Genomic DNA, 19,681 nt, shown 5'->3' with positions numbered 1-19,681 from the left:
AGGCTCGGGGGATCTCTCTGATGTCTATAAATACCTGAAGGGTATTTATGCAGAGCCAGGCTCTTTTCCATGGTGCACAGTGACACAACAAGCAGCAAGGAACAAAAACTGAAACACAGGAGGCTCCCTCTGAACATCAGGAAATGCTTTTCTTATGGTGAGGGTGACTAAGCACTGGCATGAATTGCCCCGGCAGATCATGGAGTCTCTGTCTCCAGAGATACTCAAAAGCTATCTGGACATGGTCCTGGGTAACTGGCTCCGTATGTTCCTGTTTGAGCAGGGAAGTTCGACCGGATGACCTCCAGAGGGCCCTTCCAACCTCAGTAAGTCTGCAGTTCTGTAAATGTTAGAACACTAAAACTGGTACAAACATTTGCACTTTGCGAAACACATCAAATGTTTTCAAAGGAAGTTTTGGTATCTATTGCAGTGACATGTAATGCAAATCTCGTCTCAGTTATTCAGCCAGATCCTTAAATTCCCTAATAGCTCCCCTTTGCCCTCTTGATAGTCTGCCAGACTTGCTAAGTCTCCTGCGAACTTCCTGTTTCTGACATGCTTTTGAGAACTTCTTTAGCTATTTGCCTTCATAAATTTCCTTTGTGCACATTGCCTGATGTAGTTTACACTATTGTAACCTTTGTACTAGGTGTCAACTGCAGAAGCAAAGGAGGGGTTTACTCTGCCTATCTCATGGGCCAAGTTTTCTTGTTCCAAGAGTTTTCTAATATAAATATTTTAAAAAATCACCAGGTAGCAGCTTGTGCCCCTTTTAAAGATTCTGGCTGTTCACTTCAGGGTCCCTCCAAAGAAATTATTTATTTAACTGACAGAGAGTAGAAAAGAACAGGCCTCTGCACCCTTTCAAAAACCAAAAGGTAAGGGCTGAGTGTCATCTTGTTTAGCCTTGCCAAAGGAAAACTGAGGGACACCAGGGGGGTCAGATCTCTTGCTATAAATACCCTCAGGGAAGAAACAGTTATTCATGCTAAGAGACAATGCTGGCATAAGAACAACTGCATATAAACTAGCTGTGAGTACATTTAGGATGAATACTGAAAGCAGATTTTCGTCCACTGGAGCAAAGAGACCCCAGAGCAGCCTTCAGAGTGGAGTCATAGCAGCACACGTGCACAATGGCAGACAAGTTGAAGAACAAGCATTTAACAGGAGACTGCTCTCTGACACAGATCAATTTTACTGTAGCATCCTTGTCGTCTGTTCCACATTATAATTCATTCTGATAAAAGATGAATACTTTTAATGAATAACTCTGTTGCCTAACAACTCTGTTTATGCCCATGCATAAACCTCATGATGGCATGTAGGGATGAAGCACACCGAATGAAAAACTCCTGCCAGCCTTTGCCTTACAGAGAAAGCATCAGCACGACATAACAGAGCCTATCAGTCTCAGAAATAATCCCAATAAAGCATGTATATAATTCAAAATTCAATGTGTGGCTGACGCACAGATTTTATACTCAGAGAGCTATGCAGGGGTGTCAAACTCATTTTCACCAGGGGACACATCAGCCTCACGGTTGCCTTCAAAGGGTCAAATGTAATGTTAGGGTTGGAAAATGAGTTTGAGACCCCTGAGCTAGGGCTTAGATTTCTCACCCCCCTCAAGCTCCACTGGAAGTCTTTGCACTGTAGTCACTGTGGAGGCACAGTTAAATGGTTACAGACAACTCAGAAAGCGACACCATATGTTATTCTTACAGTGAAATATGCAACAATGGATAAACACAGTTTATACCATTATAATCGCAAATTAACTAGGAAAGTCATATGCTTTAACAACTAGATTTGAACCACTAACAAACTCATATGAAGTCAAGTCCTTGAAAGGCATCTTTTAAGAAAGAAAACTAAACCCCTGTTTCAGCATGCCATCTATCCTTACTTCACCAAAAAGGTTTTACTCATTACCTGATTTTCAATGCCAGAATTACTTTTCTTTCAGAACAGACTGCCCTGTAACACTGTATGTGGAATTTCACGTTCATAATTTTATTATAATCTGAATAGAAGTGATATTCAAAGAGCAGAGAAAATGACTATACAAAGAATTTATAGAACATTCATTTTTATGTACTGGAGACCTTTTGATGCTTTACAGTTTCAAGAAAAAGGCAAAAATTTTCACCAGTAGGTAAATCCAAGAAGGAAACACTAATGTTTTAATGATACTGTTGGATATAAGGAATCCATTTAATGAAAAACATGGCTTTTAGCATTTTAGTAGTTTAACACTGTACAATTATAGTAGTACATTTACTAAGCAGGTTAATAGGAGTCTGGCTAAATACATGTGTCAACTTGCTGCCATTAGTTATGAAACTGCAAATACACATCTACTAAAAATTTTGAAAGAAAGTGCTGTATTAACTATTTAGTCTTTTATTTGCCATGAACATAAGTTTTGTGAATATCTTTCTACATACACTACACAATGGTACACACTGAATTATTTTGCTTTGTGCATTTTTTAGTTAATTAAAAAGCAAAAGCACATGGCAATATACCATCCAAAGGAATGCAGAGTAGAAAACCTCCCTTAGAAACAGGGCAACTTCTTTTTTCTGCACATACCAAGCAGAGCTGAACTCCCAGGAAACACGACCAGGAGTGTCAGCATTCAGCTCCTCATGCTCTTGAATTCAGTGGGTCTTAGGAAAACACAAAGAATAAAAAAATAAGACTGTGAATGGAAACTATAACACATGTGGAAAAAAAACCCACTTTATTTTCAGCCCAAAGGCCAACCCTTGGTGTCTAACAAGACACACTAAAATTTAAGTATCATCTACAGAATTGAAAAACTGTAATAAAAAATACCTCCTCATTTCAATGCTCACAACACATCAGATTTAAGTCTAATTGAGGCTTAAGTCTAACAGAGATGTCAGCTGAAGAAATTCACGTGCCCAAATAGCTGACTAGGTTAAGCAACTCCATTCTTGGTGCAGCAAAAGAAAGGAAATGTGTTGTCACATGTTTCAAAAGGATCAAAGCTCCTAAAAGTAAGAAGTGCATTCTTTTTTGGATGGTACATAAACACCATTTAAGTAGTGTAACTCTGTGTAAGAAGAACAGAATTATTTGGTACAAATCAGAGGCACTTGCCTTTGTTGCTTCAACGGTAGCTACTATGCTTTGGATTGCTTCATCCTTCTACACACATCCAATGTTCACTGCTACTAACACACCACTTCCTGGACCAAATACATTAAACTTCACATCTTTCTTCTCCCTCTCCTGCCTACCCCCTTCCTTTTAAAAGCTATAAAGTTATTTCTACAAAGTTCATTATTACCCAAATAATTCGGTAACACTTTTGGCTATGTTCACCGAGTAAGGCTTCCATGGTCCTAATATTTTAGGAAATAGAAAGAAAACTGTTAACAAAAAAGACGATAATTTATACAGAACGAACAGTTCAAATCGGTGGAACCTTCTTACCATATAGACCAACTGGAATTTCCCACTCCATTTAACCATATTTTAGTAAAAGTGGATAAATGGATTAAATTCTTCAAGTGGGTATAGTTACTAGTTAATCCAGTGTCTCAGGTATCAGCATGCTGAATTCAATGTGTCATTCTATTCCTCGGGTTATTAATGTAATGTTGACAGCCACACATCAAAGAAATACAGGCAATGAAACTTTTCAGCACTGTCACACTGCACCTGCTTTATTACCATCAGTTCTAATATGGGAGTCTAGTACTGCTGTTTTTGGAGAGAATGGGAATTACACAGTAAACCTCAGCAGTTTACCTTCCTCATGAAGGTTTCCACAGTAATCTACTGCATCCATTTTCTGTAGAGCTAACTAGCACTTTGTTATGCATTTAAAATATCAATGTGTTTAGGAAGACACAGAGATATGTAGAAGTGTGATGGCTGCAGAAATTATGACACAAATGCCATCAAGAATTGGGACAGAGTAATAAAATAAACCTTATTCCCTTTTGGATTTCCTGACTCAAAGAATTATTAAAAAACATTATAAACCAAAACCAGTATCTACAGATAAAAAAGCCAAAAAGTCTCCAAGCTCCAATAAAAAAGGGGCCAAAAGAATCCACAAATATAATTATGTATTAGGTAGAGGAACAAATGTTACTACCACAACAGTATTGCAGAGACAAAAAATGGGAAGTATGTCACTGTAAGACAAAAGTCAAAATATGAGACACTATTGTCTACAGTAAGGCACAGGCTATACACACTTAGGGAAAATAGCACTAGAGGCAAAGCTCAGCAATGGTCTAGTTTAAGAATATCCATATGACATATCAAGATCTGGGATCTACTATAAATAATCTGAACAGGTAAAATATATAAGTTATAAAATTTTCTTCTTTGCTTTTCCCTCATTTTTATCCTGTAATTATTAAAATACAGAATCTTCCCTGCTTAGTTCTCTGTATAAAAAACAATAATACAAAAAAACCCATTACAGAATAATTACCATGCAACCTTTTTTCTTGTTCTGCCACCTCTCCCCTATTTGAAATTTTTCAAACTAAACCAGCCCAGCCTTCTTAACACTAAATACAGAGCAATCTCCCCATATATTCCACATTGCCATTCCTTTCTTATCAGAAATCAACTTGCACAAACCTTCTCTTCACCTGCATCTTCCCCTTTCTCCATTCAGTTCCCATCACTGATCACATAAAGATGAAGGGAAGAGCAAACAGTCTTCCTCAGACCATCATTCTCTTAAGAGCATGTTTGCAAGGCCTACAGCTACCACTGATGCAACTACGGCAAGTGTCTTTGTGGAGGTTATACAAAATGTATTCTGCATAAAAAGTAGCACAGCCTAGTGAGTATTTCTGCTCCGATAAATGATGCAAAACAGCATGTGAGAATATATTGGAAACCCTTCAGAGGAAAAGTTTTTCATTTATGCTTCATTCATGTATGGGCTATATAGGTCTGGGTGGCTCTCAGTTTCTTCTGTCTTCTGAAATAAAAACAAAGAAATAATGCTTTATTAAGTCAGAGGCATCTTCAAAGAAAATGCTGAACTCTTGCAAACACAATGCAGCTAGACTGTCCTCTGCTTTCCTTCTTGCGAATGACAAGGTTCAGACATCGTTGCTGAATATGCCTTCTCCCTCTCGCAGTGCTTTCCTTCAGTGAAGAGCTCTGAGTCAAGGACAGAAAGGCATCAGATCTTCTTCAGGGAACCAATCATGACCTTTGATACAAAGTTCACAATGGCGCTGGCAGGTTGCTCTGGATCATGCTCTGCAAATAGGTGGCATAGGTTGTCTGTAGTGCTGCCTTGCTTCCTGGCAACGAACCCAAACACTCTGCAAGGGCAATAATCACAGTGTATCAGAGAACAGACAGACAGCCATTGTCTCATTTCATGAAGCAAAAAAGATACTGCAGAAACCAAAAGCACAGAGAAGACCTGATTTGTTCTGATGGACAAGGTCCTGTGTAGCTGCTAAACACAGTAGTCCAGATGCACCAGCCAACTCAGGAGCTCCTGAGTGGCTCAGAATCACCAGAATCAGGGAAGGAGACGATCCTCTTCCTTCTCTGTCTATATTGCATCCTGTACTACTACTGTTAGAGACATGCTGCTAATCCTGGGGATATATTTAAATATATCTGATTCAATACTACTTTCTCTTATCCACTTTGGCGGGTGTGTGGTGCATTAACAGAGGTCTGAGGGCCACACATCTCAGTGGACAGAGTACTGGAAATAGAACTTAAGCCATCTAGTGCCCAAGCTCTATTTAGGATTTTTCTTTTGGTAAATATGGGTCAACAACACTTGCATTCAATAGAAAACACTTTGCAATCCACTGGTAATTATATGTTTATGCCACACACTTGTATTACTAAGAGCATTTTCATGTATATGCCACGTACAGGATTTTATTTTTAAAGCTATCAGTCTAAATGAGACAAGAAAGTCTGTGCTAGTGTTGCTGGACAAGTGGAACACAAAACTAAGTAGCAACTGGTTCTGCTTTCATTTCTGAAACTTTAGTGAAATCACAGATTTACAACCTAAATAAACAGCGCTAGCTTTGGCTCCAAACATCCCACAATCACATAATTAGGCCTTGATTTACAGAGGTGCACATGAAGTAAATTCTTAACTACAGTGGACAGAGACACTTTTGTCTCTGAACAGCTGCCTTTCCTTCTACATCTCTGACCAAAATATTTTAGAACACTAAGAAACTTATCACTGTAATCATATTCCTAAAACTTTCAGTTGAAAGAGACTGAGATAGGTGCACACTTACTTTGCAGAAAGGCCATCTTTCGTCCATCTTATTGTCCATTAAGAAAGCAGTTAAAAAAAAAGGAATGGAGAAAGAAAATGAAACCTATGTTAGTTTTTTTTTTTTTTCTTTTTGTAGATCAACACCACAAATAACATATGAGAAATACTGCTTGTCTTCCTTACTTTCTGTCCTGTGGATCCAAAGCACAGAAAATAACACTGTTGACTGGATAATGTCGCCGAAAAAAGAGTCTGGATAGGAAGAAGTAAAACAAGTTTTAGGAACAGTTAAGATGCTTAAAATTACCAATAAGCAGACCTGAAAAAGAAATTATATTTAATCTAGATTTAATTATGATGATATATTATTTTTGCTATCTCTGAGTGACTTTGAAAGCCTACTGAACTGCTCTAACCAAATAAATCCATATTTAGAATTAGTGACATCTGACCCTCAAGCTAAGATAAGTAAGTATGAAATGCATATTTTCTAAAAAATGGCCATTTAGATACTATGTCAGTGGGAAATACAAGTTCATGGAACTTGTGAACAATTTGAATATATTTAAAGTTTCAAAATATAAGCACTCCTAGGCGTTATAATTTAAGGTTAACAGACTTACACACTTACAGACCCCACGAAATTAAGAAGTCTATTACTTTTTTTTTTTTTTTTTTTTTTAGCCCATAATGAAATCATGTTGTCTCTCTCTTGTTTTCAAATCTAAAGACATTGTGGTAGCCTTACTAGTGTTCAGTACAAAGTAAATATAAATTAACCTTTTATCATAGTATTTTACAGGGTATCCAAAGTACTATTACAAATACTGGAGATACACAGTGTCTGCTTAGGCCAACTCTGTTCAGTGACACTGGTAAAAGATACTGTGAACATCAATTATTTCACTGAGTATGTTGAACACCAAATGCTGGCAAAGACATTTCTTTTCCTTTTTATTATACTCTGAGACAGAGACTGCAGACCATAACTAAGGAAATAAAATCAATAGCAGCCAATCTCTTTTGCTTACTTTCTTTGATTATCTGTCAATGTGATTCCCTGTGCAGACACCTTGAAATGGACCACGGTTGAGATGGGAGAGGGATCCTGCACCAGTGTCAGGCTCAAGGCTTTCTGTACTGCCTGGTAGCCTGTGAGGGACTCCATCTCCACTGAATTCAGGTACCAAACATTACATGCTGTAATGAAAGAGGGGAAAGACTTTAAGAGGTCATCACCCAACAACAAGCAAATGGGTATCTTCTGAAAAAACAAACAAACAAACAAAATGTAAATTTTCTACTCTTGTAAAACAAACAAGAAATACTGGCAGCAAACTACCAAACCTTATACATGTGCCTCACCTTGTCGTACTGTTGCTCCATAATTTAAGACTAGAATTTCAGAGGCCAGAGGCCTTTTGATATCCCTTTGGTTTTAATGCCTTTATATTTAACCAATGACTGTATTTATATATTACCCACAGCATTTAAAAAATACAAGACAGCAACAGAGGAGCCACTCATAGGTATTATTAGGTTGGTGCAAAAGTAACTGCAGTTTTGGCTGTGAACTTTGAGTAATTATAACTAGTCTCAAACACATTTTCATTAATCAAAATAGGAACCATTACAATCAACACATTTTTGCCAACAAGAAATATGTTTGTTTATTCCTGTAGCATAAAAATCTGTGCTTCAGAATTCAATGAACCCTTGAAAGCATCTTCGGCATTCTGCTGGTTATGGAAGCATTTTCCCCACAAAATGTTGTCAAGATGCCTGAAGAAGTGGTTATCAGCAAGAGGTCAGGTGAATATGGCAGATGAGGCCAAACTTCGTAGCCCAGTTGTTCAACTTTTGAAGTGTTGGTTTTGTGACGTGCAGTTGGGCATTGCAACCATGACCTTTGTTTGGTGCAAATTTGGCTTTGGGAAGTGCTTTGGAGGTTCTCAGTCAAACCACTGAGCTGGCTGTCGCTGGCTGTCGTATAAAACCCACTCTTTGTCGCACGTCACAATCTAATCAAGAAATGGTTCATTATTGTTGCATAGAATAAGAGAAGACAACACTTCAAAACAACAATTTTTTTTATTTTTGGTCAGCTCAAGAGGCACCCACTTACTGAGCTTTTTCACCTTTCCACATGCTGGATGACAATAGAATGGTCAACGTTGAGTTCTTTGGCAACTTCTCATGTAGTTGTAAGAAGATCAGGTTCGATAATTGCTCTCCATTGGTCATTGTCAACTTCTGATGGCTCACCACTACGCTCCTCATCTTCAAGGCTCCTGACTCCTTTGCGTAACTTCTTGAACCACCACTGCACTGTACGTTCATTAGCAGTTCCTGGGCCAAATGTGTTGTTGATGTTGTGAGTTGTCTCCACTGCTTTATGACCCATTTTGAACTCAAATAGGAAAATTGCTCATATTAGCTTTTTTGTCTAACATAATTTCCATAGTCTAAAATACGTATCAAATAAGCAGCAAGTAATAAGTCATCAGAAAAAAAAAGGCGAGAAAAGCGCATTAAAATGCTGTATAACATAGCCACATTTATTTAAGCATGTATTCCAATATTGAACAGCAAATTTCAATAATGAAAAAAATGCAATTCCTTTTGTACCAACCTAATAATTTTTTTACCTGGTCTCCTATCAAATCTGCAGCAAGCACTAGGAAAAGAAGTATTAATAAGAAACGTCTAATGGATATTAACTCCTGGCTTCAACGTTGGTGCCATCGTGAGGGTTTTGCTTTTTATGACAATGGAACATTATTTTACGAATATAACCATGTCTGGAAAAGGCAACAGAATCTTTGGCAGTAGGTTGGCCAAACTGGAGAGGCAAGCTTTAAACTGATGAACTTGGGGGGTGGGGTCCAAAGTGGTGATGCTCACGCTATCACATCCAACTGGGGAATAAGCCAGGCCAACCAGAGCAGTGACAAATATTCCATAGCTGCCTCCCAAGATGAGAACCAGAAGGCCAACCACCTCAAGGGTACACATGGCTGCAGTGGATCCTTCTGCAACCCTCATGAGAAACCTGTGTGCTTGAGTACTTTTCTGAAGTGTCTATACACCAACGCACATAGCATGGGAAACAAACAGGAAGAATTAGAGATCTATGCATGTTCACATGGCCATGATCTCATTGCTATTACAGAGAGGTGGTGGGACAGTTCACGTGACTAGAATGTTGTCATGGAAGGCTATGTACTTTTTAGGAAATACAGGCCAGCAAGGTAAGGTGGAGTAGTTGCATTTCATGTGAGAGAGCAACCTGAATGTCTTGAACTCTGCCTGAGGGGTATGAGGAATGAGTTGAGTCATTATGGGTAAAAATAAAGGGACAAGCAAACAAGGGGGACACTGCTGTGGGTGTTTGCTTTAGGTCACCTGATCAGGAAGAGGAAGGTGATGAGGCTTTCTACAGACAGCTGGGAGTAGCCTCACAATCACGTTCCCTGGTTCTCATGGAAGACTTCAGTCACCCTGACATCCGCTGGGTGAGCAACACAGCTAAGAACACGCAGTCCAGGAGGCTCCTACATATCATTGATGACAACTTCTTGACACAGGTGGTAGAGCCAACGAGGTGCTACTGGAACCTGTCCTAACAAACCTAGAACTGGTTGGAGATGTGAGGGCTGGGGGCAAACTCGGTTGCAGTGACCACGAGATGATGGAGTTCAGGATCCTGCATGCAGGAAGCAGAGCAAAAAGTAGGACTAAAACCACAGACTTCAGAAGTGAAAACCTTGGTCTCCTCAAGGTCCTGCTTGGAAGAATCCCACTGGCTAAGGATATAGAAGGTAGTGGCGTCCAAGAGAACTGGGTAATATTAAAACATCACTTCCTCCAAGATCAAGACCAATGCATCCCTATGAGGAAGAAATCAAGTAAACGGAGTAGGAGGACAGCATGGATGAGTAAGGAGCTCACATCAGAAGTCAGGCAGAAGAAGGGTGTTCATGTAACGTGGAAAAAGGGACAGACCACCTGGGATGGATATAAGGTGGCTGTTAAGAGTATGCAGAGATGTCATGAGGAAGGCCAAGCTCCACTTGGAATTACATCTGGCCAGGGATGTCAAGGACAACAAGAAAGGTTTCTTCAAGTACATCAGCAGCAAAAGGAAGGTTAGGGAAAATGTAGGTCCGCTGCTGAATGAGGTGGGTGTCCTTGTGACAGAAGACAGAGTTACTGAAAGCCTTATTTGCTTCCGTCTTTACTGCTAAGACCGACCCTCGGGAATCTCAGACCCTAGAGATAGGACAGAAAGTCTGGAAAATGAAAGACTTTCGTTTGGTTGAGGAGGATCAGTTCAGAGATCATTTAAACAAACTGGACATCCACAGATCCATGCGCCCTGAAGGGATGCACCCACGAGTACTGAGAGAGTTGGCAGGTGTTATTGCAAAGCCACTCTCCAACCACTTTGGAAGGTCTTGGATAACTGGAGAGGTGCCTGAGGACTGGAAGAAAGCCAACGTTACTACAGTCTTCAAAAAGGGCAAGAAGGACAACCCAGGAAACTACAAGCCAGTCAGCCTCACCTCAACCCCTGGAAAGGTGATGGAACAGCTCATTCTGGACGTCATCTCCAAGCATGTGGAGGAAAATAAGGTTATCAGGAGTAGTCAACATGGATTCACCAAGGGAAAATCATGTTTGACCCACCTGATAGCCTTCTATGACGGTATGACTGGCTGGGTAGACAAGGAGAGAGCAGTGGACGTTGTCTACCCTGACTTCAGCAAGGCTTTTGACACTGTCTCTCACAACATCCTCATAGGCAAGCTCAGGAAGTATGGGCCGGATGAGTGCATGGCGAGATGGATCGTGAACTGGCTGGACAGCAGAGTTCAGAGGGTTGTGATCAATGGTGCAGAGTCTGGCTGGAGGCCTGTAGTTAGTGGGGTTCCCCAGGGGTCAGTATTGTGTTCAGTCCTGTTCAATCTGTTCATCAATGATGTGGATGAAGAGACTGAGTGCACCCTCAGCAAGTTTTGTGATCATATCAAACTGGGTGGAAGGGTTGATGCACCAGAAGGCTGTGCTACTAATAAGCAAGGCTGGAGCCTGGACAGGCTGGATGACTGGGCAGAAAAGAACCTGATGAAATTCAACAAAGGCAAGTGTAGGGTCCTGCACCTGGGGAGGAGTAACCCCAGGCACCGGTACAGGTTAGCAGTGGACTTGCTGGAAAGCAGCATTTCAGAGAAGGACCTGCGAGCTCTGGTCAAAAACAGGTTGACCGTGAATCAGCAATGTGCCCTTGTGGCCAAGAAGTCCAAAGGTATCCTTGGGTGCATTAAGAAGAGTGTGACCAGCAGGGTCGAGGGAGGTTATCCTCCCCCTCTATCCTGCCCTGGTGAGGCCACATCTTGAGTGCCACATCCAGTGCTGGGCTCCCCAGTTTAAGAAGGACAGGGAATTACTAGAGGGCTACAAAGATGATTAGGGGTCTGAAGCACCTTTCTTATGAGGAGAGACTGAGAGAGCTGGGTCTGTTCAGCCTGGAGAAGGCTGAGAAGGGATCTTATTTATGCTTATAAATATCGCAAGGGTGCGTGTCAAGAAAATGAGACTAGACTTTTTTTAGTGGTGCCCAATGACAGGATGAGTGGCATCAGGTACAGACTGAAGCACAGGAGGTTCCATCTGAACACGAGGAGAAACTTTTTTACTTTGAGGGTGACAGAGCACTGGAACGGGCTGCCCAGCGAGGTTGCGGAGTCTCTTTCTCTGGATGCATTCCTGTGTGATTTGCTCTAGTTAAACCTGTTTCAGGAGATGGGTTGGACCAGATGATCTCCAGAGGCCTCTTTCAACCCCAACCATTCTGTGATTCTGTGATTCACATGCTTAATTACTTTGGTACTGTGGTATAAAGTCAAATTTACGAGGAGATTAAGAACATTTTTGAAGCTGAAAAGCCCTCTTAGTCTCACTCTACAGCACAAGCAAGAATGATTAAACATATCTATAGCTAAACATTGGTACCAACAGACTTTGTGTTTTGGTAAAAACGTTTATGTATCCAGAACAGAATTTACAATTCTGGCAGCCGACACATGCATATTACCACGCTAATATTTCATTTATTTAGCAGTTTAACTTGGCTTTCCAACCTTCCTATAAAAGCAAAGTTTAAATTAAATCTAATAGCTTCTCTTTTCATCTGGCTATTCTGTAATCTGACTAAAGCTTTCTCCTGTGACTATCTACACAAAATGCAGTTAGATATTGGCACTTTCAAAACATCCAAGCAATCGTAACAGTTAAAGATTGCCTAAGTCTCAATTACATAAAACTTTGTTTTGGAATCAAAACAGAAGTTTGATTCCAGCATGAAGAACTTCAGCTCAGTAACTTCAAGCTCTGGAGTAGTCTCTCAGTGAAAGAAGCAATTCAGAGATTTGAACTGTGTGAAATTTCCCAAATGTATTTGCACATCGGTGTGATATTTTCCATAACCTTTGTTTGAATCAACTACTATACAATTTATGCAGAGAGGAAAAAAAAAAAAACCAACAGTGTGCCAAGTTCCCCAAGTAATCCATGATGTGATAGTCCCCATAAGGAGCTATCTGACTACTGCCTCAACTGAAGTAAAAATTATTCCTTTTTCTTTGAAAAGCATTGCCTGAGCAAGGAAAAACAAATGTTTCTCAAAAGACAACACATGCCCCCTTCGCTGGGTTTTCAAGAGGGAAAATTCTACAAAAATTTGTTCTCCTTGGTTTTTATCCTGTTAGCCACAAACACTACCAGCACTGGCAGACAGAAAAACCAACATATGCTCAGTCCTGGCACTGCCTTGCAAAGGCTTGCCATTGCCTCAGCCATACATTCCTGCTTGATTACTGCACTCAAAGTGGTACTTCAAATTTTTAAGTCAAAGTAGACTGCTGTACAAGCAAGAAGCAACGCTCCCACTCTCCAAAGCTGCTCAGCTTGGCAACTGCCCCCTTCAGGAGTGCCCTAAAATGGAGGAGGGCTATGAGGCAGCATTCTTATAAAGGGCATGCTTGGCCACAACCCTTCTGCTTGTGACTCCAGTAGTAGGCTAAACTCAAAGGACAGCAACAAATGTATTCTGCTCTAATGTGACTAATAGGGTGGACAGATAGATCCTGGGAAGAATGCGTAACAGTCTGAAAAACAGGGACCATGGGAGGGTGCACACAGAATACCCTGGGCATGCCCACTGGACAGGGGAATGACATAGTGACTGCATTTCTACTAAGGACAGACTTCAGATTACGAAAGGGTACTACTCAGAGTATTGTGTCCAATCATCATGGGTTAAGATGCCATCACATTTTTTCAGACAAGCTATTTCACTAGCTGTCTCTGGGTCAGCTGCACACAAACAAAGCAGATGAGAAGCAGAGTACATCTCTACACAGCTGCTGCAAATACCTCTGTTTGAGAGTGATATAGATGAAACCAATGCACAGCACCACATCACTTGGAGGTCATCTTGTCAGGGTTCTTCTGTCACATCAATAAGCTCACAGTAAGACAGCTTAACTTGCCAAAATGTATGCTGCAGTATGCATGACAATCCATAAAACAGCATTCAATGGAAAAGATACTGGACACTTCCCAATAACATGCAGCATCAAGTGAAGCACAGGGTAATGTTTTTTAATATATTTTTTTTTCAGATTGATGGGACAGTAAGCATCTTCCAGTGGTACTGTTGAGCCCTATGCTGAGAACTTGGCCCTACTGAACACCTTCCTTAGTTGATTTTTGCAGGCCTCAGACATAATTCATGAACCACCGCAACTACATGTTGAAAATATCTTTTTTAAGTTAATCAGTTATGAAAACAATATCACCACTTAAAAATTGCTGTGCTTGAACCAACCTGTGTGTACCCCATATTCTCATGGGAGACACAAGCAGAAAGCAAACACAGAGTTGTAGAACTTAGGAGCTAGCTGCAGAAAACAGAAAGAATTTGGTACAGATGCTCAAGGTGTCCTTTACACTTCTATACAGCACTCTAAATTAACTATTCCCTTAAACACCCTTCAGTCCAGTCTAAGCTTCAGCTCTTCCCAGTCAGTGAGACACAAAATTTGGTGGCAGTCAAATGCAAGGAAAAAGTTCAACAGACCTGCACCCTGTTTGAGAAGCTCCACTGCCGAATTTGCTGCAGTTTGTGGAGATGTTTCTGCTATCTCCTCCAAGGGATCTGCAAACAGAAAGCACTGTCTTGTTTGGACTTGAATCGACAATCAATGCACATGGTTAAGTATGAGTTTAGCTTTTGTAATCGCGATCTTGTTTACTGGACAGCTCTTGGCCAAAAACATTAAACAATCTTGTATCTGCAGCTATAATCATTCCTGTGGTTTCTGTGCTGCATCAGTTTTTTTGCCTCCAGTGCTGCAGAAGGGATGCTCAACCTTTATTTTCTGACAGTAAGAGACATAACTACATACCATATCTTGCAGGAACACACATGATGTCACATAAAACAATACTAATAGTTATGTTCCCAACCTCAATTTTTTTTTAATAGTGCAATTTTAATTCTCATTTAATTTGCATAAATTACACTAACTTAGGGAGAAAGACTTTGTGATTCTATGATGAAATCAATTATTTGTATTTTGATTCAGAAGATGACAACATAATCCTTCTTTCTTCATACTTATGTAGAAAACAAACATCTGAAGTAGGAAGACCTCAGTAGAATGCTTGCCTCCCAATCTTCTGTTAAAATTAGTGAGAAAACAGTCCATCAGTATGTTATTCTCTTCCTATTAGCAAAGACCAGTCACCAACTGCATGAAGTTTAACAAGGGTAAGTGCCACATTTTGCACCTGGGACATGGCAACGCTGGCTATACATACCAACTGGGGAACGAGATGCTGGAAAGCAGCTCCATGGAGAGGGATCTGGGGGTTCTGGTCCATGGCAAGTTGAACATGAACCAGCAGTGTGCCCTGGCAGCCAAGAAGGCCAACTGTGTCCTGGGTGCATCCAGCACAGCATTGCCAGCCGGGCGAGGGAGGTGATTGTCCTGCTCTGCTCTGCACTGGTGCGGCCTCATCTGGAGCACTGTGTGCAGTTCTGGGCGCCACAGGATAAAAAGGATATAAAGCTACTGGAGAGTGTCCAGAAGAGGGCCACAAAGTTGTTGAAGCGTTTGGAGGGGAAGCAGTATGAGAAGCAGCTAAAGTCACTCGGTTTGTTCAGCCTGGAGGAGACGGAGGGAAGACCTCATGGCGGCTACAGCTTCCTCACAAGGGGAGGTGGAGGGGCAGGCACTCATCTCTTCTCTCTCGTGAAAAGTGACAGAACCCAAGGGAATGGCAGGAAGATGTGCCTGGGGAGGTTTATATTGGACATTAGGAAAAGGTTCTTCCCCCAGAGGGTGGTGGAGCACTGGAACAGCCTCCCCAGGGAGGTGTCACGGCCCCAAGCCTGGCAGTGTTCAAGAAGAGACTGGACAAGGCCCTCAGACACATGGTGTGAATTGTGGGGTTGTCATATGCAGGGACAGGAGTTGGACTCAATGATCCTTGTGGGTCACTTCCAACTCAGGACATTCTATGATTCTATTTTGGTTATATAAATGCATGTAAAACGATCTCACTCACTGCTGCATTTATCATGATTTCTGTTGTCTTTGAAGACATCCAAATGAGGAGAAGAGCAGTAGTGCGACACTATTAATACATTTAGAGTTATCCATGTGCTTTAAAAAACTCCACGCACTGTGTCTAGTATCAGTAAGCACAGAAGATCATCTTAAAATGCATGATTAAAAAATATATCCAAAATAAAATTTCACTGTGGTATGTTTTTTCAGGACAAGGCAAATTTTCAGTCCTGCACCTCAGCCAGAAGAGAAGGAGCTTTCCATTTTAAGTGACAAAGATAAAAAGAAAAAGCTCACCTACCACACTGGTTTGTCATATAAGAAGATCTCTGGTCACATCTACCAGAGCATGTTTTTGTGCTAAACGGTTTCATTAATGTACCTGCATAATTCAAATGCTATGTTTGAACACTGATATACGGCCTTTAACAAAAGTCAAAGAGTTAAGTAGAAAACCACAAGAATGTTTAACATTTCAATACAACATCTGGTGTTAACTTCACGTGGGAGATTAACAGACAACTGAATTATGGGGCACGCATAGTTTTTGCTGTTGCCTTAGAGTGTTTTACGAAACTACCACAACCAAAATTAGAATTACAGTCCCATGATGCAGCACAGGCTTCTCGATCATTTACTTTAACAATATTCGGACCTATGTAAGTTGCTACTTCCTTTCTACCAGTGTCACACCCAGGGCACCTTCTGTCCTTTATCTACTTGTCTTCCCTAAAGCCCTTTTGCTACCCAGACCTGAATGAGTGGTTACATCTAAGCATACATGGGCATAATTTCATGTCTGAGAAGTACATTTGTCTTCCTACATGCTAGATTACTGTGATTTCCATGACACATGTTTATGACTGGAATATCACAGTCGAGTCTGCTCACAACCACAGCTTGAGTAAGGGCTGTCAGCAGTACTGAAGAACCACCTTTAAAATACAGTTTCCTTCTCTCTGCATTCTTGCTTAGATCTCGACTTTTGACACATTCACCTGCCTTTAGACACTGACACTTTAAAGAAGAGCTTGGTTGGGTGTATCTCTTCTGAACTTGTACAAGCATACCTCTGTCTGGGATAAGGAGCTTGCAGGGCAATGCCAGTGGAGTGATGGAATGCTGATACACCAGAGCTGTCAAACTTCCTGTGGTCAGAAGAGTAACAAGACACACATAGTTAATTTGGAGAACAACATGAATGCTTAACAGCTATGCTGGCCTTTAAGTATTCTATAGACCAAGGGGCCTCCCCTCCACCCCGCTATTTAAAAATATTCTCTTGGCACCTGAGCGAAGACCTTCTTCAGTCAGCTTTAGTGTATTTGTGTTTCCCAACACCGTCACAGTTGGATATACTTGAAATCATTAATCACAACCATATGCTCCCTGTTCCTGCTTAAATCCTAACCTAAACAGCTTTGCTTCAAATGGAGAAAGAACAAAAAAATGACAAAACAAATGATGTATGGAAGTCAGCAAATTCCTTTTGACACTCTTAACTTCTGCTACATTATATGTAGTAAAATCTTATCAAGATAGTAAGTGCCCAAGGGGTTGATGTTATGTGATGAGGCAGAGAAAGGAATTCTGCCTCTTACTCACCTAGTCTCCACTGTCTAGTCCTTTGTCTACATGCACCTCTATTTTGTGCTTATAAAACTAAAAAAAGATGGCCTAGATAAAACCTCCATTCATTGCAGCAGTGACGTACATAGCATTCTCTATTAAATTACTATTTTCTATTCAAAGTCACTTTTGTCATTCGGACTTAGCTTAATTAAAATAATTAAACATTAGTTATTCCTGATATTAGCACGTGAGATCATCCTCTAAGGAGTGAGAGAAAGGCACAATATTAATTGGTCTGTTTGTATAACAAGCCAATCTTTGATCCTGTTTACTAACAAACACTGAACATTTTAATAATGCATTTGAGAAAAATCACAATTCAATCAAATCCAACTTCATTTTTACAGCCCATCGAAAACTGATTTGAAATGGAAAGATGACCCAGTCCTGCAATGGTCTCACAAAAATGCAAAGACCAATTGACACTATCAGTCCTTCATTGTGTTATAAATAGAGGTGTGTGACAGTACCTGCTCACCTACTTTTTGAAGCAGTGTTGAGGCTGCAGACATTGAAAGATTAGGAGATGCTCAAACTAAATCATTAGTAGAGCTACATATGTGCCATAAACAGGTACTTCAAGATCAAAGTAGGACAGGGCTAAAAATTCTGATTTGAAACAGGTCTCATGTCAAACAGTGACAAAATTCAATCCACCTTTAAATAAGACTTCTCATCTTATACTTGTTCAGTTTATGGTAAATGAGACAACCCATTCATGGGTGTATGTGAGAAGGCTCGTAGCAGGGGTTACGAGGGCTGCAGGGTGACCTCTGTGGGAAGAGGCCAGGGACACAATCAGCTCCACACCCACTGCAGGGCACTGCTGAGCCATGGGTGGGATGCCTCTGGGGAAAAAAAAACCAAACAAACAACACAACAGGAAAGGACAGAAAAGGTTGTACAGAGACAAGAAGGGAACAAAAAGGGTGGGACACAGCAGAGGGAACACCAGAGTTGGAGGAGGTGCTCCAGGCATCCAAGTTGACATGCCCTATCCTGCAGCCTGTGGAGGACCTCACACTGGAGCAGACAGACATTTCCTGAAGGAACTGTGGCCCATGCAGAGTGCATGCTGGAGCAGATTTTCTTCTGGAAGGATGGCAGCCCATGTGCGAAGCCCACACCTCAGCAGGGAAAAAGTGGGAGAGGAACTGAGCAGCAGAGAGGAACTGCTCTGTAATGACCATATGCCCCTCACCCCTTCCTGCCCCGTCTGAGGGAAGCAGCGAAGTTCATCTCAGGAAAAGTGGAAGAAAAGTGTTGGGTTTTTTTTTTAATATTTGTCTTTGTTTCTCACTACCTGAATATTGATTTTAATTGGCAAAAGGAGTCTCGTCCCCGCCTGCCCTACTGAGGAGGGCAAATGAGCAAGCAGGTAGGTAGGTGTTTTGCTGTTTGCCACAACAGGTAACGTGCATTCATCACAGCACATTAGGTAGGCTGATGGAGCATTACGTTACCTTGTGAATGTCCCACTCTGGTGCCATTTTAGCCAGCTAGTGTATACAGTATAACTATATAGTGCAGGACAAAATAAGGCGAAGGTCCTGAATCAATAAGGCACATCACAGTCATCTAGCTCAGCTGCCTGCAGCAGCACTCGTAGTGGCAGATAAGCCTGACAGCTTAATGCTTGCTCACGTGCATCTATGCTAGAGTGCCCTGCACATAAGGTAAATGTGTACAAGGCTCCTATAACCTTAGAATGGGTTCCTGCAGAAACCACCAGGACTTGAGCAAAGTATTATCTCCCTTTTCACTCCACTCAAGTCTATAAAACACCTCTGGCAAAAGCAAACAGTCTCCATTTTCTGTGTCCCTGTGATGCAGAGTACTTACCAAAATATGGTTCATTTGGGCATCCTTTCAAGCGTACTCCCTTGTGAGTACATTCAATCAGAAAATGCCTTACAAGTTCATTTGACAAATCTCCAACTGTGTTGAAAAAGAAACACAAAGCTTATGAAGAGAAGCAATGAACAGACAAGAGTCTCACAAATCAGCAGGTCTTTATGAAGCAGCTTTCCACGTTACCGCCAAATGTTTTATACACAGTATGTAAAGAATACATTAGACCTGCTCTGATGCAGGTTTCAATCTGTAGTTAAGAGGCCATTTTGAAAAAAAAAAA

At 41.0% G+C, this 19,681-nt stretch overlaps 1 protein-coding gene across 11 annotated transcripts in view; it reads right to left on the bottom strand.

Annotated features, from left to right (window-relative positions):
• Window positions 1-1,183: 1,183 nt before the first annotated feature.
• The window catches only part of TNS3 (tensin 3), a 228,108-nt gene continuing 209,610 nt past the window's right edge, over window positions 1,184-19,681 (bottom strand). For 10 of the 11 annotated variants that reach the window (XM_071804682.1, XM_065829953.2, XM_071804680.1 and 7 more), the window contains 7 exons: window positions 19,390-19,485; window positions 16,986-17,063; window positions 14,421-14,498; window positions 7,309-7,477; window positions 6,461-6,529; window positions 6,297-6,323; window positions 1,184-5,339 (listed from right to left, as the gene is read on the bottom strand). In XM_071804682.1, the coding sequence (XP_071660783.1) occupies window positions 5,195-5,339; window positions 6,297-6,323; window positions 6,461-6,529; window positions 7,309-7,477; window positions 14,421-14,498; window positions 16,986-17,063; window positions 19,390-19,485 (662 nt within the window). In that variant the 3' untranslated portion in view covers window positions 1,184-5,194. Of the gene's footprint in view, window positions 5,340-6,296; window positions 6,324-6,460; window positions 6,530-7,308; window positions 7,478-8,402; window positions 8,688-14,420; window positions 14,499-16,985; window positions 17,064-19,389; window positions 19,486-19,681 lie in introns of those variants that run through there. The other variant, XR_011737653.1, reaches the window with a different exon arrangement.

This window comes from Patagioenas fasciata, chromosome 2 (genome assembly GCF_037038585.1).
Source record: "Patagioenas fasciata isolate bPatFas1 chromosome 2, bPatFas1.hap1, whole genome shotgun sequence".
Classification (NCBI taxonomy): domain Eukaryota; kingdom Metazoa; phylum Chordata; class Aves; order Columbiformes; family Columbidae; genus Patagioenas; species Patagioenas fasciata.
This window is presented reverse-complemented; position numbering and strand designations above follow the sequence as displayed.